Below are 24,696 nucleotides of genomic sequence, written 5' to 3'. Positions count from 1 at the left end.
GGCTGGGAGGTGGATAACTAGGATGGGGAGGCCGAGGGGGAGGGCGGGGGGGGGGTCTTGCGCAAGCGCACGCCGCTGCACGGACCGCCAGTGCTGCTGCCTCCCAGAGCAGAGGGAGGCAGAAGAGGAGGGAGGGAGAAGAGGGGAAGGGAGGGGGGAGGCGGCACTTGGGCTGCAGCTCTCAACCAGAGGCAGTCTCTCTCAGCTCTCCGAGGGACCAGCAGAGGCAGCCTCGGAGTAGGATGCTCTGCGGGGCGCCCTGAGCTGGGGGCGCTTGAAGCAGCTTCGGGCACTGGGGCAACCGGGCAGCTTTCACCATGCATCAGTCCCTGACTCAGCAGCGGTCCAGCGACATGTCCCTGCCCGATTCCATGGGTAAGTCTAGCCTCCCTATCTACGGGCGGCGGCAGTAAGGGGTGAGTGCGCTGCCCTCTGGACTCCGAGCGCCCTAGTCGCCCTGAGAGCCAGAGAGCGGGAAGCGGGACTGAGGGGGGGGGGTCCACAAGCCCCAGAGTCAGGGTGGCGGACCAGAACCCCAGGGAAGCGGCCCGGTTGTGGCGGGGGGCGACGCGCGGATATTGGAGCGCCAAGCTTGCGGCGGAGTATCCCTGCCCAGGAGTGCGGGTGTGTGCGTGTTTGTGTGCGTGTGTCTACAGACTTGCAGCCAGTGGTAAATCCCAGCTGTCTGGGGATCAAAACACTTCCCTTCAACCTGCGCCTTCGCTTTCCATTCGACGCTCCCTCTTTGCAAAGTCCTCGTCACTTCTAAGAGCTCACGACTAAAGATAATTATTAGAAGCAGGATCCTCGCCCCCTCCCAACTCTCTTGAAGCTGCCTTAAAATTCAGAGCTGCAGAGATGATGGGGGGGGGGTGCTGATTTGCACCTCTCTAATGGGGGTTTGCGCAACCCTGGGGGATGGGCGGGGGGAGGAGGGGGGGACTGGCGGGAGGGGAATTCCTAAGGAATCACTCAAGACAGCCCAGCCCTGCCGTCTGCAGTGCAGGATCAACATTCCTTGAATTTGATTCCTATTCTGTTCCAAATGCACGGAATGTGCGTGAGTGTGAAAAACACGGAAAGGGGGGGGTGGACAAGTGAGAGTGGGAGAAAGAAGACCAAGCGCGAGCCCGCTCATCTTCTGAAGTCGCGCTTTTCCTCTCACGGTGGTTGGAGGGGGAGGGGCCCCTTTCAACACCTTTTCTCCTAGAAACTGGGGAACCGCTACCTTTGGGCACCTACTTGGCTGTCCTCAAAGCTGTTATTTGGTAGTTACAAACAAACAACAACAACAAAAACAAACCCAGCCCCCTCAACTGTTAGACACCTTCCCAAGCCCTATGATTTCACTGGGCGGAGAAATTAATTTGGAGCCCAGGAGAGCAGGAGGGGATTGTCAAACCCTGATCCCACCTAATCTTAAAATTCGCCGCGGATACACTTCAACCAAATCGAATTCGCTCTTTCCAACTTACTTTATACCCCGCAAAATCCCTCCGACCCGGATTCCTGCCATTCACTCTGCTCAGGTTTTCTATGATGAATTTGCTGGAACATCTCAAGGGGAGGGGGCGGGGAGAAGATTGAATCTCTTATGCGAGCTCTCTACTGCCTGCAAAAGACATCATCTCAACAAAATTCGTTCACAGAAGGGTCCCCAGAAACTGTTATCTGCGGGATGGGAGAAAGATCCATATTTTCAATGGTTTTGCATATTCAGCATAAGATTTTGCTCTTTTCATTTTTTAGGACGTAGTTGTTTTGCAACGGGGCACAAACGAGACCAGAGTCGAATCTAGAGCCCAGCAGTACCAGACTCCCCCGCCCCCTCCTTAACCCCAGGGTTCTCTTGCTGTTTCTCCAACATGCACGCACACACACACACACGCACACGCACGCACACAGAATGTACTCCTTACCTTGGCCAGCTGTGGCGCCAGCACAGCCCTGGTTCCCCGACGCCAAGCTGTTGCTCCAGGGAGGGTTGGGTGGAGGAGGGCAAGGGTTCCTCAGCGACCATTCCCGCAGCGGGCAACCACCTGCAAATCAAGCCTCATTGCCCTGGCGCATCTGACTGAGTGGGCATATGGAAGATCAAGGCATAAAGGGTTGCTACTTAACACACTGCACTGTGGGTTGGGGGAAGAAGACTAAGAAAGTTCTTTCTTGGACTCCCAAGGGCCCCCAGCCCGTGTTGTGTTTCTCAGAAGGTCTGCACAACAAGAAGCTTAAGTGGGATTTGCCCATTCTCAACACTGTGGGAAAAGAATAGATTTCATACGGACGCGGAACCGGTGCCACGCATTCCGCTTTTTAAAGTCCGCAGACCTACAGCATGAGCAAATTCCTGAGCTGAGTGGTAACCCTGGGTTTCCAACAGTTTTGAACATGGGAGTCTCCCCGGAGTCCCCTGGCACTGGTCCCGCACAGTCCAGGCCTGAATCAGCGTCTAGGCTACTTAGGAGCTACTCCCACTTATCTCTGGCAATGCCACACTTTCCTTGCAGGAGGGGAGCGGGAGTGAGTGGGTGGGTTAGTGTTTCAGCCTCTATGGGCAGCATTTCTGAGGGGAGTCCCTTTACAGTCAAGACACAACCGCAGCCAAAACAATAAAAATTTAAACACACAGACACACACTGCATCAAGGTGCCTGCACTCTATGTTTGCTGGCTGCCTGGGGATGAGCAAGACTCAGAGCGGAGCATGCGCTTGAAAATTATAAAGCCGGTAATTTGACTCCTGCGCCCCTCCATCCCCTTCTAGAAACCCCCTTCTCCATTTTGGCAACACTGCCCCCAGGCGCTAAGGCATCTCTATTACAGCAGGGCATTCCTTCCTTCCCAAATAACACATTTATAATTCACCGGGAGGCCTTGGCTGTTTCCTTTCAAAGAATTGACTAAGAGGGTAGAGGTGGTGGATTTCAGCACCTTTAAAGATATGTTTGGGAGGCTGGCAGAGCTTTGAAGCTCTTGTGTGGGCAGCCACCTGTTTGCACGGACTCTCAAAGCGGGGGACTTCCTGGGATCCATCCATGACCTGTGTGGCAAAGCAGATTCAGGTAAGCAAATCCTAATGGGTTTGTTTCAAAAGATCAACCCTGAGAATTAGCCAATCGTCAATAGCACAGCATACAGGACAGGATACTGAGCCTCCATCTTTGCTGCACCCCAATAAAGATTACACACCTTATCTACTTTCTTGGGAGGGGGTAATCAAGAACATGTACAAGGTAAAACACAAGTGGACAGAGACAACATCCTGTGCTTTAAGCAGCCCACACCTTATCTTGTCAGATACCTAGTCCTGGAACTGGTGGGACCAGACCCACAGTTACAATTGTAATTGTAGCAGTTCCAGTTAAAATACTTACTGAGTATGGTCTCTAGGAATTTAGGGGCAGGAAATAATGGGTGAATGGAGCAGAAAGAGCTTGATCAAGAAAAACTTGGAGGAGGTGAATTTTGAGCAGGTTTCAAATGAAAGGAGGGACTCGGATTCAAAGACCGCAATGCAGGTGGGGGCTCTGATCAGGAGGAAAACCCAGAGGAGGGAGAAGCTGGCTGTATTTGGAAGAGTGGAGATAGCAAATAATTGGGTGCCTCTAGAGCTGAGCATCCTGGTCCTTGGGATTCTGGGATGGAGGTGGGGCACTGCAGAGAGGGAGGGCTGCAGTAGTTCTGCAGGGAGGCTGCTGGGTGGGGGGAGGCAATGCCAGTGAGGAGATCTCAGACTCTCGGTTCTGTTGGTTTTAGCAGTTATTGTTTAAGCATAAATATACTGGGCACCAAAGGGATGGGTTAGTGGGAGATACTGGTATTGTGACACAGATGTCCAGAAGGCCTTCAGTTCTGGGGAGCCCTCAGTTGTACCCTATTTTTAAAAAATCAGTTCTATGAACCTAACCAATATTTATTTACACAATTCTTCCCAAGCCTTTTTAATTAGAAGGGAGATAATTTTGAGATGTTGCCCCTTGTTTATTCAACAAGTACCGACTGCTCACTAGATACTAAACACTGTGATAGGCACTGTTTTCAAGTACCTGCTGCTGTTTTTAATTAGCTCACAGTGTCTTAGTTTATGATGTGCTGGTTTACTAAGCAAAACAGGAACAAAACAATGCTACATGTTCACAGAAAAAATTGAAGGCAAACCCCAAATTGTACCTTAATTAGAATAAGATTATTTTCCTTCTAAAATTAAACAATCACCAGGAGAATGTTTTAAGCAAACATAATAAGCCACCTTTTAGGATCCCTGGCCACATCTTCATAGAACATACTATCCATATGTCTTGCTCTAAGTAGATGTCGATTGTATTAAGTCAAATTAACACTGAAGTTTAATTGAGGGGTGATTCTTCATTTTGAAAAGATTCACCCAGGAGCTTCACCAAGTAGTCAACTCCCCCAGTGCAACTAGAAAAAATTTAATTTTATACGACTGTGGGCCTTTTAGTGTAAAATAAGGGTTGATGGGGGAGCGGGGAGGGACCAAGAACAGATAATTCAACATAATGAGGGGAGCATTTTCTTAGCAATTTTATCCAAAGCAAATCCTATTCTGGAGGTAAGAACCCTGTGGGGGTTGTAGGATCTTTGGGTTTCTCAACTGACTGAATTTTCAATTCTAAAGCAGAGGGGGGAAATAGATTTCCGAATGACACCATGCGGTTTGCTGAGTCACTTTTCTGACCTGGCTCCTGTGCTTTTAAGAGTTAGAGTGATATTTGCAAAGAAGACCCAGGAGCTGTGAAAATTAAAGGTCAGTTGGTGGAGAAGGAACAGGCTGGTGAAACAAACAAATTAGCAAGACCATGCATACACACACACTCCTCCAGTTTATCTGTAAGGTTACATGTTTTCCATGTAAGACACCTTGTATCTATCCAGATGTTCCCTTACTCTCTTTTGCCAATTTGAGGCAGGGGAGGGCTAGAGATCCTGTGGGGGTGACAAAGGAGAAAGGAAGGCTTACAAGAATGGGAGGTGGGGTTGCTAAGTTTACATTACAGTCCTTCCCTTGAACCAACTTACAGATACTCACTAAGTATCTATCATCGAATAGACTTAGTGGCCTTGCTTTGGAGAGGAAGGATAACTAATCTTCAGATAAACAGAAGAAATAAATCCTATTCACCCCACCCACCCCACCCCTCTTCTATTCTCTTCCCAGCACCAGGCTGTCTGAATGGCTTACTTTGCTCATCATGCTTACTGCTCATCAGTTTGCCATTTGCATCCCTAATAGCCATCTCACACAAAAGCCCCTGATGTTACAGGTGTCTCTGGGCCTTTATGTTTTTCCTGGATTCAGGTCTCACTGGAGAGGAACCACATTTCCCAACTGTAACCTCTCTTCCCAGGGTGATTGGCACATTACTATATGGGTGCTTATAAAGGCTCAAACCACTTCTAAATTTTGATGTAAAATGGTCAAAGCACAGTACTATATAAAAAATGACCCTGATGAGTCACATCCCTCACTTTTGAGGCTGACGTCAGGGGAGATTGCCAGCCCCTCCCACCTCCGGTGGCTTGCACAGGGAAGACAAGATAGATGGTGGGGCTAACCCAGGGTGGCACTACTGAGGCTTTTCTTCCATACTGGGGGCGGCAGTGGGAGGATGTGTGCAGGAGGCTGCAAGGCCCAACATGGCACCCTCCCCCGCTTTCACCACCAAGGCCCTCCTGATTTTTCTTTCCCCTTCCCCCTTTTCTCCCTCTTCCCTCCTTATGGTGCAGTCTAGGCAGCATCTTTCTATCACTGCCTCTTGAGGCTGCAGTGAGGCTTCCCAGAATGACCTGGTCTTAGGAGCTGTCCGAAGGGATTTCTTTCAGGCTTCAAATGACAGTTAAGCCACCTGGGGCAGGCAACCCCATCATAAGACTCACCACTGCTTCATTCTCCCTACCTTCCATGCTTCCATTAGATAACCAGACTCTCATAGCATTTAGCATTCCCATTTGATTATTACAGCCACCCCCAACTCCTATATAGTAACTCCCCCCTGGAATTTCTTTTGAGGACCTCCTTCCCATGCCAGAGAAATGCCTGCAAAGTGTGAAGCAATGCATGGTTCCTTTAAAAAATTAAATTGAAAATTGAGCCTAGACACCATTTTTCTATCTGACTTAATAAGCCTGTTCTTGAAAAAAAATATTGGTTTGTGCTATCAGGTCTGATAAGCCCTGACTAGAAGAATGGGTTTCACATCATTTATATTTATGTCATCCTCACATAAGCCTAAATGTGTATAAGTTATAATCTTTCCCATCTACCTCCCCCGATAGATATCTTTGTGGACTAATAGCCTCCAAACACTTACTTTATTACACACATTTGTTATGTGACAAATCTTGCCAACACACCATTTTAAAGTTTATACATGAGGTGGCAAATGTCAGAAATAAATGAAAAAGAATCCCAGTACCTGGCTTGGTTCTGATATTTACACTGAAAATGAAATTTCATATCTCTAAGCTTATGAAAAAAACCTCCTTAGTTTCATATTGGCTTTAAAATATTTTCATTTAATATCTCCACACAAACACTTCTCATTCATCATATGCCTTATAATTTGGCCTAAAAAAACACTCTGCTAAGTGGGTATGACACATCTTTTATAGAATGCCAAAAGTACAAAATTTGTTTTGTTTTTATGTAACTGGTGAATTTTATTCTGTTGTTTATTTTCAAACTGGAAATGTATTTTTTTTATTATAAAGTGGCACCCAATGACCACAAAAACGAAAGCTCCATCTGTTCCCCATAATCCCACTCCCCAGAGATAACCCCAGTTACCAGTAGGAGTAGGAAAAAAACTAGTAAATTTTTTCTTTAAGTCACTCCTTTTCCTGGCTGAAATGAGCAATTTCAGTTTCTCTGTATGTTTTCAGGAGCCTTCAATCGGAGGAAACGAAACTCCATCTATGTCACCGTGACTTTGCTTATAGTGTCCGTGTTAATTCTCACGGTGGGCCTTGCTGCAACCACCAGGACCCAGAATGTGACCGTTGGAGGTTATTACCCAGGAGTCATTGTAAGTATAGAAAACATAGGTAGGTCTCCATAGCTTGCTGGCTACAGAGATTCCTACTCTACTTTGATGGTTTTCAATTCTGTTTGAGTTTCTAGTGTTTGTTCAGATTTTCTCTTTATATCCTTCTGTATACAGAGAGGCAACTCTAACCCTGTTAAAAACTGTAGACTAAAACTCGGAAGAATCCCAGTGCCATCCCTAACTATGAGTGTGGTCCTGAGCAGATCACCTTACTTTTTAAGACCTCTGTTTTCTAGTTTAGGAAATGTTCCTAATTAGCGTGTTAACCTTTAGCTAAGATCCTTTCTCTGGACATCTGCTTTCCTATATATATTAGAGGTCATCTGACCTTACCTGAAATCTGAAGACCTTGGCAACTTGACACACTATGACCAACAGCACTATTCTTCAAAATGACCCTGAACTCCCATCAGGAAAAAGATGCAGGAGTTGTATGTGTGTTTATTCACTTATAAGGTATGTACATGTTCATTAAAGTTATACAAACATGGAAATTCAAAAATTAGATTAAAATGAAATAAATGATTTTTAATATCTTCTTATAAACATTAACTAAAATGTCACAGGATAAATATGTGCTTAGTGTGAAGTTTGTCAGTAAAGATAGTGGCTATAAATCCTTATTTCAAATAACCCTGCTAGATAATTGTAGATGTTTTTGACTGACTTCTTATCAGGTATGATTAACTCTAATCTTATTAGGTCACTGATTTTTATTGACCTCACAATGTGGCTGACAAAGAACTCTCCCTAGGAGTTAGAAGTATCAACTCTGCCATTTTCTTGTTGCTCATTTGTACTTATATTATTAGGATCATCTTCAATTTGTGATTTCTCAACAGTCTTTCCAAATTTCTTGTCCATCTTGTTGGAACTACTTTAACTAAAACTAGATAATACAATCTGGGATACATAAATCACCCCACCATCAACCTTTTGCTGCTTGGAACTTGCCCTCTTCGAGAAGGATGGCTCACCTGATCATCTGACATTCACACTTATGGACGGTGCCAGTGACAGTCCATTTATTGACTATTAGTAATACTTAATTTCTTTCTTCTTATTTTAGACAAATAATAAATAGGAAACAGGAGTTCTAATGGTTACTTTCCATATTCCAGTGGATTGTTTTACCCACCTTCAAAGGACATCCAATACACTTTGAAGAAAGTCAAATTCATTGCACTTAAAATTTTTCATTTGCCAGCCTGAGCAATGTAGGAAGACCCTGTCTCAAATATAAAAACAAAAAATCTTCATTCAGCTCTGTGGACACTGCTGTTGAACCCAAAAACCTAACTCTGGAGGTTGGATCATATTTTAAATATCAAATAGCTCCCTGATTGTAACTGCTAGAGAACAAGAAAGAAGTTTAGGACAGTTTATTTTTATTTTAGGAAGACAAAGAGGTCAGATATATTTTGTTGTTGTTGTTAGTTGTCCTCATGCACACGTGTGGGCACACACACGTATCTCTTTGCATCCCACTTCACCCCTGTGGAGAGAGAAGCAAAGGGTGGAGAACGGATTAAAGATGATGCCTTTGACAAGCCAGTGCTATGACTGACCAAGCCTGGAGCCTGTTGCCTAGGTCACCGATTCCATTCCACAGTTAGCCTCCTCAATAGTCCTTGTGAGGCTGGGGCCTGATGTGAGCTGCATCTCCCTCAAGCTAAAGGCTTCCAGGGGAAGTGCCTTTGAAGCTTTTGGTCAGGCAGGGCTACCCCCAGCCCCAGCAGAGGGCAGGTGTCTAACAGACACCGGTTGGTGTTCTGTACCCTCTGAAAAACACATGATGTGAGAACTCACCCAGTCTACTTCCTGTGGTGAAGCAAGAAAAGCAGTCGTCAGCAGAATTGGGTTTTATTTTTAAACACAAGCAAAGTGAAGGGGAGGAAAGGAGGGGGTAAGAGAGCATTTTGGTGGCTTGGAAAAGCAATTTATAGGGTCTGTGTGACTTTGTGTGTTTCAGGTAGCTGCATTAGTAAAATATTTCTGACTGATGAGCAAATGCTCAAGCCAAGATTCACAGTCACGGTGGGTGAGGGGAAGGTATTTTCCCAAGAGTACAAACTACTATTCATGAACAGTGGCTATAAACCTTCCCTGTAGAATATCTGACTGTGGGTGGCTAGGTTGGAATATATTAATAAAGGAAGGAGGGAATGTGATTGTTGTTATTCAAGTACCTGATGTTCAGCTAGCATTGCAAGTTGAAGCAGTGGGGGCGAGTGTCTGTGTAGGTGTGGGTTTCACTAAAAGTTAACATGGAAGTGTTAATACAAGAACCATCCTACTGGACAGTGTGTCCCCACGGTTTAACCTTTAAAATTTTGCTCTCATAGTTCCTGTAGATTGTTCCTTTAAAATGGGTTTTAATTACAGAAAATTAACATGAAGGGGAGAAGATAACAGCTTGAAAAATCAAAAAATCCATTTGAGTTTATAAGTCAGATCATGTTATAACAAATACAAATCAGGACTCCTACCTCTAAAATAGTAAACACCTGAGAATCCAGATTCGTCTGGGAATGAGGAGCTTTCACTAATTGAATATTTTGGTTATTAGGGAGTTACTATGTAAACCCTAGACCAGTGGTTTTCCCCACCCAAGAAACTGGTGAAACTGAGAAAAATATAGATCTTTCCTCCCTCCCACAAGAGATTCTGATTCTGGGTGGGGCCTACAAACGTGCATTTCAGGAGCTTTTCATAAGCTAACCTTTGATTGAAAAAGTAATGCATGTTAAATCTACATTTTAATGAGCACCCCAGGGGAGTATAATTTTGGTGGACCAGCAACCACATGGAGAAATAAAACTTAATAAAATGTGCTTAGCAAGAAAACCAGAAGTATAATATGACATTTTAAGATTCTGCACTGTCAAATTGGTTACTTTTAATATAAACTACCATTGTATAGAATTTTTTGAAAATGTCAGGTAACTCTGAACCAGGCTATTTTGGAGTCTGGTTAAATGTGTTAACAATATATGAGAATTTAAAATTTCAAAACAGACAAATTAGGGAAAATTATTAGATTAAAAGAAACTTACCATACAGCATACAGTTCATTTAAATATTGATATCTCTGGCATTTAAAATATAATTCAATTTACATAATTGTCAAGTCATGTCAGACTATTCAGGGGCATTTTCATTTTGCCAACCAGATGCCACTGTATGGTGAGGTACATTATAACAGTGTGTTAGCTTCTCTACCTGAGCTGGAAAGTAGTGTATCATTGTTCTAAGACACATAAACACATTTTTAAAGACATAACCTTACAGGATGAACAGTAAGGTTTTAAAATTGGCAAAGATAAAGTGGCTAACTAAGGCTTTCACTGTTTTTGAATGTTTTGAAGACATATTTCATTCCAAAAGAGTTCTGGTGAGCTTTCTACTTTGAAGGCCTAAAAATTGAAGACCCTTGATTGGGTTCTAGCAGAAAACGGCAGGTGAGAGAGGTCTTTCCTTCCCTCTAATCATTTTACCTCAGATCCAAGAGAATGAAGCTTCTAAATATGTTTCCCAAGCAACCCACAAGATGGAGTGGGCCCACTGAGCAGTAGGGAAAGGCTTTCATTTCGGTAACTTCTCTCCAGTTGTTGTACTATTAGGTCCCTACTTTCCTGTTTTCTTTCAGGAGAAAAAAAACAGGTGTTTCTGCTCCATTTCCTGGAAGGTGGGGGTCAGTTGATTGACAATCACATCAGAGTTACAGTGAAGTATTAGGAGACAGGGACAACAGGAATCATTCAAAACAGCCAGTAGTCTAAAACTTGTAGGCCAATGTGACTTCAGCTTCACTTGTGAAGATTCTTTTGACAATACCAATTTTTAAAATTAACTTGAATACTGAGGACATATAAGAAGCTCTGGATATTAGTTTTTGTGGTTTAGTGTGAATTAGGCAGAAACTTTTTCCATCTCTTATTGAAAATGTTTCTAAAATCTAAGTTTATTCTAAAATATAAATCCCTAATTTGAAGTATATTTTAAAATGAGACTTAAATCCTGATTTTTCTGGATAAGAGTTTTATAATGGCACAATTCATTGACTGTCTCCCATTACTTCTCTTTTGCCAAGATTGTCATAGTCCCATGAACAAGATTTGGATCTTTCTGCCTTGGTGCAGTTGCTCACATTTTCCCCAAATGTCCTCTCTGTTATCTATCTAAATGTTCTGTCCCATCCCAACTTACAGACATAGCGGGAACATTTCTCAGTTACTGGAGTCCACAGTGGTATCTACCATCTTTAAACTCTCTACTATGGATTCCTCCTACTTGTGATTCCTGGAAAATACTCATATGTTCTCTGTGGCATCTGTTGGGCTATATTTTATTAGGTTTATTTATATGAGTCCATTATTTCTTATCTGAACATTTCAGCCAGGTGTGATTCCAAATTTAGACTATTTTTTATTTTAGAAAAATTATACAGTGCAAGTGCCATATATTACCTAGCACTCCAGCAAGGCTTTGAGAAGTATCAAGTACCATAATCAAATGTCTTCACATTTCTATAACAACGTATGAATTTTTACATTTAGTGGGATAAAGATTATAAAATAATCTCATATTAGCTCAAGGTCAGACTTTGCTACCAAGTTAGTTACCAGAGAACTCTTTTTGTTTTAAGAGCTTTGTGGATTTCAAGATTACAGAAAGGGATTGTGCACTGGTTTACCTAACTATAGTTTGAGCTCCTTAAGCCTGAATTTCATTGGTCTGAGTATTGTACCCCTTCCCAACTCCTAACTTCTAAATCACAGATCAAACACAGTGCTTGCTACAGAGTAGATTTCCAATAATATTTACCAAATGACTAATCCTTCTGAGCCTCAACCCTCTGTGTCTGGAGCAGTGGATGGGAATAGGCATAGGTGAGGAGGTGCAGTCCAAACAGAGCCCTTGAATCTGACTTTGATTTCTAATGATTTATCTTTTTTTTCTTCCAAATATGGAAGGCAGCCAAAAACAAAGCAAACTAATTATTTGTTCAGGTAGTGGGGAATCAAGATGGAGGTCCAAAGGTCTGAACATTATTACATGATTCCATGAAGCTCTTGATGGGGGACCACACAGCTTACCTTTCTGAGGTCTGAAGAGAGCAAGCACTTTATTAGAAGTAGCTGCCCATTTTCAGGAAACTCTGTTGATTCAGTTTTGTTGTTGTTGTTCTTCTTCCCCTTCATCTTCTCCTTTTCCTTCTTCTTTCCAGCACTGGGGATGGAACACGGGGCCTGTAAATGCTAGGCAAGTACTTTACCACTGAACTACATCCCGAGTCCTTATTAAAAAATATTTTGAGACAGGGTCTCATCTCACTAAGTTGCTGAAGGTAGTAGCCTCAGACTTGCAATCCTCCTGCCTCAGCCTTATGAGTAGCTAGGGTTACAGGTGTGCACAACTATGCTTGCTCAGTTCTTTATTTTCAGCTCTCCAACTTTTCATCAAATAAGACTTCTCACTCCTTCTTTTCAGAGAACTTCTTCCCTAGGGGGCAACAAAGAGTCCCTTGTTACTTGGAGGTCACTATTCTAGTAACACTGGTCACAAATCCAGCAAGATGTGGCAAAAAGAACATTGGATATTAGTCAGGGACCAGATGACTAATCCTAGGCCTGATGTTAACTTGCTCTAAGAGTAGGCAAGTTCTCACTGTTCTCTAGTCCTCCATTTTCTCATCTGTCAAATGGGAATGATACCAGCTCTGCCAAACTCCATAGCATTCCTGTGACCAAAATAGAGGGTAAGTCCTTTTTTAACTTAAAATGCTTTAAATGTAAGGTCTTTTTAGTGACATTGATGATTTCCTCAACCTATCATTCCAGGTAAGTGAATTCTTCCAGACATGACTCAGTAGGTTATTAATTCTGCCTACTGAACTGTGTCTATACTTTGAACCCATATAAAATGTCTCCTTCTCTGTGAAATCTTAGAGCTACCATTTATTTAGTAGCCTAACTTATGCAAGTATGTTACATATGTTATCTTAGTTAATCCCTGTGTGGTAGATACTATTATGATTCCCATTTTATAGATGAGGAAACCAAAGCACAGGGTAGTTAAGGGACTGGCACAAGGTCACGCAGTTTACAAATAGCCGAGCCAGGGATAAAATACAGAATTCTTCTCTGTTCCTATAGCACTTTCTTTTTACCTCCCCTGTGGTCCTTAACCCATTGTTTGTCTGTTCCTTACAAGACTGTGCCCTCTTAAAAGACAGGGACCATGCCTTCTTACACATTTGATACAGAGGTACTCAGTAAATGTTAGAAGACTGAATGGTTTGGAGTGGAATAGAATGGAATATAAAGGAGGTGGGGGAACTAGATGAAATGACTGGCTGGCTGAGGATTTCCAGTTCTGGAGTGTCTTTTCTTTCTAGTCGGTTCCTCAAGGACTGGGCCCACTTCTTCTGGCCACTGCCATTGGAGAGTTATTTGAGTTTCAGGAATAATCAGTTTATTTGCTTCCTCTCTTAGGCAAAAGATTGTTTTTGAGGTTCAGGAGACATTTTATGAATATCTGTAGAAGCTGATGAACTGTTTGGGAAAAGGACTTATTTTTCCTGTAAGAAGCTGCATCCAAATTTCTTTCCATCTCCACAAGTGATCCAGAGTGCCACAAGCACAGACTATCCATGGAATTTCTTCTAAAAAAATAAAAGCTGTGGAACATATTGGAGGGGAAGATAAGATAGAACAGGGAAAGTCTCTTATCATTAAATAAAGCAAATAATGATAGGATTTTCCAGCTCGTATCAGGTTAGAGTGGCTCAAAAGTTAAAGGACTTTAAAAATAGTAATAATAACCTCTAGAGCAAAATAATATTTACTTGGTATTTACTGTGGTGCCAGGCACTATGCAAAGTTCTTTGAATGTGTCATTTTGGTTAATCCTCACACAGTCCCTATGAGGTAGCCACTTATTATGGTTCCTATTTTACAGATAAGGAAACAGGTTTAGAGAGGTTAATCAGTTTGCTAGTGGTTGCATGGGTCTAAGTAGAAGAGCTCGGGTGGCAAGCCAGGCTAATGTCATATCCAGGTTTTAATCAGTATGCTTTATGGCAACACATTTTAATTGTATTTGAAACAAGACTAGGTGGGAGACAGGCATAGATTAAGTACTGAATGAGAATCTTCTCAGTAGAGTCTTGGGTGGCATGGAAAATGCCTTTATACCCTTCAGCTTCTGTTTTCTAAGAGTGATTGCTTGCTTAGGATGCTGAGGCTGGAGGATCACAAGTTGGATGCCAGCCTCAGCAACTTAGCAAGGCCCTATCTCAAAATAAAAAAATAATAAAATAATAAATAAAAAGGGCCTGGGGTGTGTGGCTCACTGGTTGAGTATTCCTGGATTCAATCCTGCAGTACCAAAAAGAAAAAAAAAATGATTTCTCACTGAGTGACTCAACAGGAGTCCTTGGAAATTTGCATCCATTCTTGCCTTTCATTTTCTTTTGTTCTCGGGGTCCTGAGACAACCACTTAGTTCCCCTGCAGCACCCCACCAAGCCCAGCCCTTGGGTTCATTAAGTTTCCAGGCATCAGTGTAAGGCTTCAGGGCCTCAGACTGAAATAGATGCTCCTGTGAGCCAAGGTAAAGCTGCAGATGGAAACCCAGACCATTAGTGAGGCTAAAGAGAAATGTAACTACATTGCTGAACTTGTGTTAAGATTTATTGGTCCATTCTCACCACTTTTTACTTCTTCCATTTTCATCTTCATCAATAGCTATCGGTTAGTGATCATTTTCGGCTGAGACTGGCAGACTCAGTCCACTAATGGCAAAGCTGAGAGGGCAGTGGGATCTGCTACACTGAGCCATAATCCAAGCCACTTAGACAGGGAAATTGTTTTTCAGGGTTTTACACTGCCATTTCTATTCACCCTTTAATGAATGCTTTCTATCCATAAATGAAGCAGAGATGGAAGAAGAGGTGAATAAGTGCTAACATAAATTGCAGTGGGTCAACCACAAATATAGGCTTTCAAAAAAAATTCTTTTTTATTTTTATTTTTTTAGTGTGGGTTAAGGTGCTTGCTGATTTTTAAAGTACTTCCTGAGTTTGATTAGTACGCCAGATGCATCAAAAATTGCTATTGCAAACCTTTATACTATAACCCATGCATCAAAGTGGAAGGTCCTTTTCAAAAACAGATAAAGATCAGAATGTAATGTGTGCTTTTCATCATTATATGTCTTGTACTGACTCACCAGTCACATGCTAGGTAATGGATATTGAAATTGAAATAGGCAGGCTCTGAAAAGCTATAGTTGACCTTTACTTTTAGTTGGGGGCACATAAGTTCTTTTTAGGTGTGATTCATTGTGACAAGGGAAAATTGACAAATGGTAGGAGAGAAAATACTTTTATTGCACATGCTTTATTTGTGTAAGTAACTGCATGTGGCTTTAGCAGTTACACTCCAGTTATTTTCCATCATCCTGAATCATATCCAGGAGCCAGGATGACTGTGTGGTGAAGCTGTCTTCCCACAGACTATGTATACCATGTTGCTTTTCAGCTCGGCTTTGGATCATTCCTCGGAATCATCGGATCAAACCTTGTTGAGAACAAGCGGCAGATGGTAAGTTTTCATCCCTATAGAATTCTTCTGAAAAGGTTCAACATTTATGTGGATAAGTAACATATCTCTTAAGTTGGCACAAATTTGGCCACAAAAGAAATTACTACTTTGTCTTTTTTCCTAAGCCTCTAGAGAATTTGTTTTACAGTGAGCCTGTGGTATGGGACTTGTTCTCATTTTGCCTAATGCTTCCTCAGTGGCCTAGCTAGTAGTCTCCTTAAGCCATGGGGATAGAATATTCTGGATCCTGTCCTTTGCTTTCCTCCTCACTCTCAAAGGAGTGCTCCAGCCTGTCAAGTCAGGCTGTCATCCTTGCCTGAAATACCTTTGCTTTTGTGATTTCTGCCATTGCAGTCCTGAATTATTAGTGACCCTCACATCTTCCTTTCTGACACATAATCTTTTGGGAAAGTTTTTACAGAGGGTTCCTGACTTTTAGGAGATTACTCTGATTAAGAAAACTAATGTACTTGGTGCACAAAAAAGACAAACTAAAATTGTGAAGCCAGCCCAAACATCTCCATTACCCATAGTCCAAAGTATGTCATAAGGTGGAAAGGAAGGATGAGTATATAACAGAAGGTGAAGCTTGGAAAGTTTAATGTCCTAATACCCTAATACTAACCCCTAAGTGCAAGCTGTTGTATTTCCCTGGTTCAGTGTAAGAAAGCTTTCTCCAGGACAAGAAAAGAAGGTACAGAGTGAATTGAAAGTATATTGCTGTTTTATAGACTTGTAAATCAAAGAACTTGGTGAGTGGTCAGAGGTTGGACTGATGAGACTCCCCCTGCACAAGTCTCTGTGGCATTGAAATTTTGATAATGGGGTCTATTTAACAGCAAGTTTAATCAGATAATGTAATGGCTCCAGGGACACAGAACTCTAACCATACGTTTTCCCCTAGCAATATGGAGAATCACCCTCGGGGGAGTTCTAATAGTTTTCTTTTTTCCATTTTACCTGGACTCTCCCCCATCCAGTTGTGTTTGCACTTTGGTTTTAAATTATTCAAAATAATGGGCAAGTTTTAATTGTATAGCTGATTATAGCATAGCTAATAATGCCAATTTCATGACATTGTTCATCCATTATTTACCAATTCTCTGTAGTGCTGTGAATTGAGATTTATGGAGAGAGGTTTCTGAACAACTCCCAAAGGAGATAAGTATTTCCTTCTAGCCTGTTGAAGTAGGGAAAACCCTAAGGTGGCCTTGACTTTGATTTTTTTCCTTCTCCTTGGAGAGTAGCTTGATGCCATGCTGTTTCCTTATCTTTCCCCTCTCAAACCTCAAGAAAGAAAAAATGAGGATTTTATCTAGTTCTGAGAGTCAACAAAGGCAGATGGTAGACCTAGGTAGCATGTAGGAAAGACCTGCCCCTGGAAACACCTTCAAATACCTCTGTACTGACATATTGGGTTGTAGTATTACCTTTATAATAGAACACAGTTATTAGGAAAATTTGTGTTACCTAACATCATTAGAGAATAGGGCAGTCTGGTTTGAGCAAACATTTTTTCTTATTTGAACGTTTCCATATATAACACACAGAATTGTTCAGTTTCAGAGACTTCAGCCTTTGTAAAATGTCCCTGACATTTAATTTTTAGTAAGTTGAATGTTGTTTTTCTTCAGTGAAGGAGAAGGGCACGTAGGACCTCAGAATCACCTTTGTGTTCATCAGGATTCACTATGCTGTCCAGCAGCAGTGTGAGGGGGTACAGATAGCAATGCAGTAGGAATTGGTAGACACCAGGTTTATCTATAGACTACGTGGAGACCATGGGCACACCACTTGCTTCACTGTGCCTTCATTTCCACATAAATAAAATAGAGGGTTAGAAGACATGATGTCAGTGGTCCAACATTTTTCTGAGTCTGAGGATGGAAGGGCTTCACAAGTCAAATCCCTCCAAGGACAGCATGCTTGATACCAGCAAACCTCCTCTCCATTTGGTGCTCAGAGAGTGAATTTCTTACCTTTCTCTGAAAATGTAAAAAAAAAAGTGCTTCAGTTGCCTCTTCTCTCTCTCCCCACTTAGCCCCACTCCCATTCACCCTGCATGACAAAAAAAAAGAGCATCTCCATGGGGTGGCAGGCTAGAGTTGTGCTTTGGCTGGCAGTCTCTTGGGGATCACCCCGTCTCCAGAAACAGCAACTGTAGAAGGCTAACAGATACTTTTTGTTTTGTTCCCCCCTTGCAGCTGGTGGCTTCTATCGTGTTTATCAGCTTTGGTGTGATTGCAGCTTTTTGTTGTGCCATAGTTGACGGGGTCTTTGCTGCCAGACACATTGTGAGTATTATTAGCCCTGTGTTGAAGTGAATGTGTAGTACAGCAAGTTTCCGTTGAATGTATGCTGGACATTGAGTGTTGCGCTAAGTGCTTTGAAGAGTACACATGACGTAGAAGGCAGGGTCTCTTTCCTCAAGAGCTGACAATTAGGATGAGAACACCAAAGGACACATAAGCTTCTAGAGAATCAGGTCTTAGCCAGGGGTATAAACTCCGAAAGCCACAGTGGCTTATCTTGGACTCTCTTAGGGAAGGCTGCCCAGTAGTAGTAGGGCTAGATCTAGACCTTTGACTGTATGATTTGGAAAGGAAGACACATGGGGCTTGGGGTTGGAGGAATGGCTTGGAAACTAGTATTGCGGATAGGGAGAGAAAGCGGGAAACCACAAAACTTCCTGAAAGCATTGAAAGTTTTCATGGATGGCCTCCCTTGCAATAGCAAGAGCAGATGATGAGGACACAGTCATCTTTTCTCAGGCACTTGAACTCTAATGTTCCTACAACAGTGCTCAGAGATTGGTGATGTAATTGGGGATTTGGAGAAAGCCCAGAGCCAAAAGCCTCCAATCAGAGCCCAGTACCACAGTTCAGGTGCCAAACGCTTCCTGCTCTGGAGAAGCTTTGCCTTGAGTAAGAACCATTTTACTCCTGAGTCCCAAACCTGTGCTTCTTCTCTGGAGAGGTCTGGCTCTAAGGATATTCCCATTTAGCTTTCTATCAGAGTCCTTGCCCCTCTTTCAGTACTTTCTGCTTCACAGTATAGCAGATTTCTGGCACAAGGAAAGTTTCTCCATTAAGCAGAGTAAGCACAGGGCTTAGGACCCATAGTACTTTAAGAGTCCCACAAAAATATTATTATTTCATTTCAAATAAAAAGAAAAATGATGAACCTTTATTTATATATATATTATATATATTTTTCATATATATATTTTTACATATATTTGTTTTTGTACCAATGCAGTCATAAAATGTAGCACATTTATAACAAGGGAAATATGATTTTTAAATATTTTAATGGAGAAAGGAGCTCAAAAAGGCAAAAGGACCTAAGCCTTAGGAAATCATAAAGTATGTCACAGACCAAAACCAAGCATGAGCCACAGCAACTTACTGAGCCCTCACAACAAACTCAGAGTCCTTTTTTCCCCAACTAAATCAACATTGAAAATGAAAATATCACATGAACTATTGGAAATTATATTTTCTAAAACAATTGAATCAGAGCAAAATTATACTATCAGAATTTTTAAAATTCCATTTTTAGTGACTGGATAATTGTTCAGGTCATCTGAGGGAGTGTCATGTGTATGTTTAGGTCTGGGTTAAGACAATTTGAGACATCACTATTTCAACTCCAACTTCTTCTTGGACCGTTCTCTCAGACAGAAGAGTCAGCCCCTCATTTGTCAAGATTAAAGAAATTTATATGGTCAATTCTGTTGCCCAAGCAGTCTCTGAAATGGCATCTCAGGACATAATTTCTGAGAAGGAGGGATATATGGGATGAGAGAGAACAACCTCAGCCTGATTTTCTTTCAAGGCCAGGGATATAATACAAGCACCTCTATCAGACCCATCCCTTCAGATTTTAGCTAGGAACAGTCATCTTTTTCTTCATTTTTCCTCTTAAAAAGACAAATGACACATCAGTAACTCTTAACATCCATAATTCTACCACCACAGTGTAGTAATTCTTATTGTTTTTGCATTTTACCATCTGAATATATATACCTATTTTTGTAGCATGGTTTCAGTCAATCATAGCATGCATGCTATTTTGTATTCAACAGAAGCCATCTTAATAACACTAATTCCTTGTTTTTGTGTAGTGCATTTAGCTTTTCAATGTGCCTTCACATCTATTATCTCATTTGAGACCCACAGCAATCCTGTGAGATATGTAGGGCAGGCATTATTATCCCCATTTGACAAGGAGTATTCACTCTGAGGCAGTCTCCATGGCAACACAGGCCTAGAAGCTAGGAAGCCTGCAGTAGATTTTGATGGCATCATGAGTTAAAATGGCTTCCTTCTTTTCCCACCTTCTTTCATTCTTAATTTTTTTTTAAACAACTCTATTGAGAGATAGTTCATATTCTGTGTAACTTACCCATTTAAAGAGTATAATTCAATGGTTTTTAGTATATCCATGGTTATGTGTAATCATCACTACAGTCAATTTAAAAGGATTTTTATTATCTAAAAAAGAAACCACATGCCTTTTATCTGTCTCCTCCTTATCCCCCCATTCCTCCCTGTCCCTAAGTAACCAAAAATCCACTTTCTTTTTCTATATATACATCCGTATTCTACACCTTTCATATTAATGGAATCCTATAATATGTGGCCTTTCGTGATTAACTTCTTTCACTTAGTAGTTTTTAGGGTCCATCCAACTTATAGCAAGTATCAGTGCTTCATGTCTTTTTAAGACCTAATAACTTCCATTGTATGGATGTACTACATTTTATCTGTTCAGTCACCAACTGATGGATATTTGGGTTGTTTCCATCTTTTTTGCTATTGTGGATGATGCTGCTATAAACATTTGTGTTAATGCTAATATAAACATTTATGTACAAGTTTCTGCATTGGCATATATTTTGTTTTGATTTCCTTTCCATCTAGGAGTGGAATTGTTAGGTAATATGATAACTATGTTTAGTAGTTCGAGGAAATGCCAGATTGATTTCCAAAGTGGCTGCAATATTTGACATTCTCACCAGCAGTCTATGAGGATTCTTAAATTCTCTAAATCCTCTCCTACTCTCATTATTATCTGACTTTTGGATTCTAACTGTCCTAGTGAGTATGAAACAGTATCTCATTATCATTTTGATTTGTATTTCCCTGATACTCCTAAATGCTTTTGACTGTTGACTTCAGTGAAAGGCAATAGGTAAAAATCCAAATTCTATCTATTGGAAGTTTCCTGTAATGATCAACTACTTGCCTCTGAGTCTAGTCCCTCTGTACATCCTGCAGTTAGTGAATTGTACTGTTGCATTTGATTCAGAGATTTTGGATAAGGCTAGATAAGAAAATGTTTCTATTTACACTGCACCTGCCCTAAGACATCTGGGAGTCCTTATTGACATCCAAGAGTTTTGAGGTAGGAGTCTTTATTAATCTATGGTAATATTTCAGCCAACTTAAATGAAAGGCATTGGACCCTAGCACAGCTTAGGTGGGTTAGAGTCAGTGTGTCCTATTATTGAAGCCATTTAGCCTCATCTTGCCCTATTCCTTTGGCTTGGGTGAATCTGAACATCCTCTCAAGGCATACCTTCTCACAATCCCCCTGTGACTTCTCTCTCTGGTCTCATATTTCCTTCCTTTTCCATCTCCCTGCTATGGCCATTAACTCGCTGGGAAAGTTGCTTTACTTTCCTGTATCACAGTTTCTTTCTCTTCCAAATTTATATAATGGTAACCTTCCTTTCAGGGTGAGCACAAGGATGAAAGTAAGCAATGAGTGTGAACATTCCCTAAAAGATTCTGGCATAGAGTAGACATTCAACATAAAGCAATTTCCCTTTCCATGCTTTCCTGCATAAGTTGGTAGACCTGCAGGTTACAGAGTTTGCAAGCCCTGGCTGAGTGACCTTTTCTCACCTCCTAATTGCCTGTTCTTGCTTTTCTCCTGAGGCCTCGATTCAAAGAATAGCAGCCAGAGTCAGCAAATGGGTAGTCGCCATGCATACCTGTTTTCATTTAAGGCCCTTGGTGGCTGAATGCACAAAACCAAAAGGTTAGGGAGGTTATGACCAGTATATTAAGCCTCTTTTGCAGCAGAATCATAATGATTTTACCATTACCCAAACATGGAAAATAAACCCTGACAGCTGTGAACATGAGAACCCTTATTTCTTTCCAGCCTGACTCCAGGCTGAGCTAGGGCAATGTACTTTCAGAGCATTGAATGGCCAGGATATTCATTTAGAATCAGCTGGTGGAGAAGCCCTAGCTCTTTCATGAGGGTGCTGGCTAGGAAGCAGGAGGCACTTGGGTACCTCGAATAGTAGATTCTAAATCATGTGTGTGGGAAAAAGCAGCCACCAGATTGGAAATGGCAAGAGAAGTGGGGGCAGAAGGGAGAATGACAAAAGATAAATTCCCTCTGCCTGGGCACTTGGACAAAACCTCTAGGGTCAGTTTGCATAAACTATTATCCTGTCCTAACCTGCCTTTGGCAGAAGCCCTCTACTGCTCAGGGATGTTGGTGAACAGCATCCCAAGGCTGCAGGGTTCCAGACAGCCCTGGATGTGTGTGTTCTTCCCTACCCCCAACACCTGAGAGCTCCCACACCAGGAAGCTGGCCAGGCCAGCAGTTAAATCAACTGTCCTTGAGCCCCTTGTTAGTTTTCTGAGCTTTAGCAGTATTTTTGAAGTTAACTGGCTTTATTTAATCTGTGTAGGTGAGTGAAAAATGGTTCAGAGTTCAGTTGAGTTAAAATCTACAGCAGTCTCAATAGCTGCCCATCCTTTAGGGTCTTGCTTTCCTAAGCTCTTCCTTCTGAAAAAGCTGTGGAAATGACAGCAAGTAGTACAAGTCAGCCAACCCTAGACCCATCTGCAGGTGATAATGAGACCTCATTGTTGGAGCTGTGCTCTCTCAGTATGGGAGTGTAATGTCGCAGTAACCTGGAGTTTTGAATCTTGTTCCCTGGGGACTGCCTTCAAGAAGACAAAGACTAATAACAGAAAACCAGAGAGGAAATTTCAAGAAACTCATTTCTCAATCAATTTCCTAATTTCTTATTAACCAAGTACCCCAATAGCAAGCAGTTATTAGAACATTTTTGTCTGACCCTTACATTCTCAGGTTCCCTAGATGGGAGATTTCAGTAATTAACACAATCGACTGCCTCCTATGGTGTGTGTGTGTGTGTGTGTGTGTGTGTGTGTGTGTTTTGTGTGTGTGTTTGTAAATCTTTTATTACCAAGCAGAGCTCCTGATTTTTTATTTTCCAAAGCCAAAACCCCTTTGGTTTGCTGTTTCCCTTTCCAGGATCTGAAACCACTCTACGCTAACCGGTGCCACTATGTCCCCAAGACATCCCAGAAGGAAGCTGAGGAGGTGAGCCAGAATGAGGATGTGTGTCTTTACCTCCTGGGAAAGTCTTCTATTTTGCCTGAAACCCCCTCTCTTTAACTCATTTTCACAGGCCTATGATGTCCTGCTAGGTGCTTTAGCTGATTCGATCAGTTGGTCAGAGCACAGTGCTAATGAGGCCATGGTCATGGTCATAGGTTGGAGCCTTATGAGGCCTAATCAGATTTACTTTGTTCTGTGGCCACAGGCTGCCCCTATGACCCCAGCCATCAGCCTGTCAGTATGTGGCTTTGATCCCAAGAGGGACAGATGAGTACACATGAGACAGATGAGGCCACAGAGCATGCTCCTCCCTGGTCTCTGTGAATGATGATTCAGTTACCTGGACTTGGTGCCCAGCTGGAAGAAAGGTGGGAATCCCACCAAAGCACAAGGCCTGGACTAAGCAGGCAGAGCCTGAGCCTTACACATAGAAAATGCCTGGAGGCCAAGTAGTAGCAACTGAGCAACATGGTTTATCTTGAATCTCTAGAGAGGTCCAGACTATTAGCCTGATCCCTCTCATAACACCCCCAAGAGACTCTCAAAATACTTGAGTAGGCACATGAGAGCATCTCTCCTGCATCATGAATCCCTCCTTGTATTCCATGACGCCTCACACAGAACTATAGGCAATGGCGGTAGCCACAGGTCATTTTTGGAGAGCTTTCATTTCAGTACACCATAATCCCTCTCCAACTCAGGGATCGCTTTGTATGAAATTCTACTTATGTTTTCAGGACTGTTGACAGTTTGGTACTCTATTATACTCAACTTGAAAGCCAGTCCCTCAAAGAATACTTATAAAAATGATAAATTAGTGATTGGGAAGAGAAGAGGGAAGCAAGTGAAGGCAAAATGGCTACTGTATTGCACAAATTCAGGGAAAGCCATTTTACATTAAAAAAAAAAAAAAAAAAAAAAACAATGTGAATGGTGCCCTGGAAGTTAGGCAGAGTGACAGACCTGTCCCCAAGACATCATGGCAAATACTTTTATTATGATTCTGCTATCCACTTACCTCCTTTTTCTTTTACCAACCACAAATTTATCATTGTTTTCTAACTATTCTTGGATTAGAAGGGAGGAATAGAAATGTGTATGTGCTAATAGTTTCTCAGAAAGGCAGTGAGATGTTGGATGAGAGACCCACTATAGAAAAGAGTGCCTATTTACTGTGAATATTTTCCATAACAAAGAAAAACAAATTTACAGGTACTTCATTGCATCTATAAAAAGAGAGAATCTGGAAATTTTCTTGCAAACAAGAGGTGGTAAAGGAAAATACATTTTTCAGTTTCAAAAAAATGTATTGCAAACTCAAAATGTGTACAATGTCTTTGCTATTTTCTTGATTTCACTGTAATGGCTTTCTTGTGTTACTTTGGTGACTTTAAAAATATTAATAATGACTTCCATAGGTTCACTTGTAACCCTGGTCCCCCTAATCCTATTTTTCCTATGTAAGGTCATAAGTTCCTCAACCAAAAATTCTCCTTCCGCGAGGGTTATGAGGAACCTTACCCAGGCAGCTAGAGAGGTACTATTGTACTTCAGAGTGCATGTGATGGCCCCTCCGTCTTCTTTCCCACATGGTCTTCTTTCCTCCAATACCCTAATTTTCCCTTC

The 24,696-nt window shown here is 41.8% G+C and overlaps 1 protein-coding gene across 1 annotated transcript in view; it reads left to right on the top strand.

Moving 5' to 3' along the window:
* Positions 1-267: 267 nt before the first annotated feature.
* Positions 268-24,696, top strand: part of Tmem255a (transmembrane protein 255A) — a 59,574-nt gene continuing 35,145 nt past the window's right edge. Inside the window, exons 1-5 of the mRNA XM_071606027.1 lie at positions 268-375; positions 6,903-7,045; positions 15,612-15,674; positions 17,879-17,968; positions 22,984-23,052. Coding sequence (XP_071462128.1) covers positions 318-375; positions 6,903-7,045; positions 15,612-15,674; positions 17,879-17,968; positions 22,984-23,052 — 423 coding nt within the window. The 5' untranslated portion in view covers positions 268-317. The remainder of the gene's footprint in view (positions 376-6,902; positions 7,046-15,611; positions 15,675-17,878; positions 17,969-22,983; positions 23,053-24,696) is intronic.

This window comes from Marmota flaviventris, chromosome X (genome assembly GCF_047511675.1).
Source record: "Marmota flaviventris isolate mMarFla1 chromosome X, mMarFla1.hap1, whole genome shotgun sequence".
In the NCBI taxonomy this organism is placed as follows: domain Eukaryota; kingdom Metazoa; phylum Chordata; class Mammalia; order Rodentia; family Sciuridae; genus Marmota; species Marmota flaviventris.
This window is presented reverse-complemented; position numbering and strand designations above follow the sequence as displayed.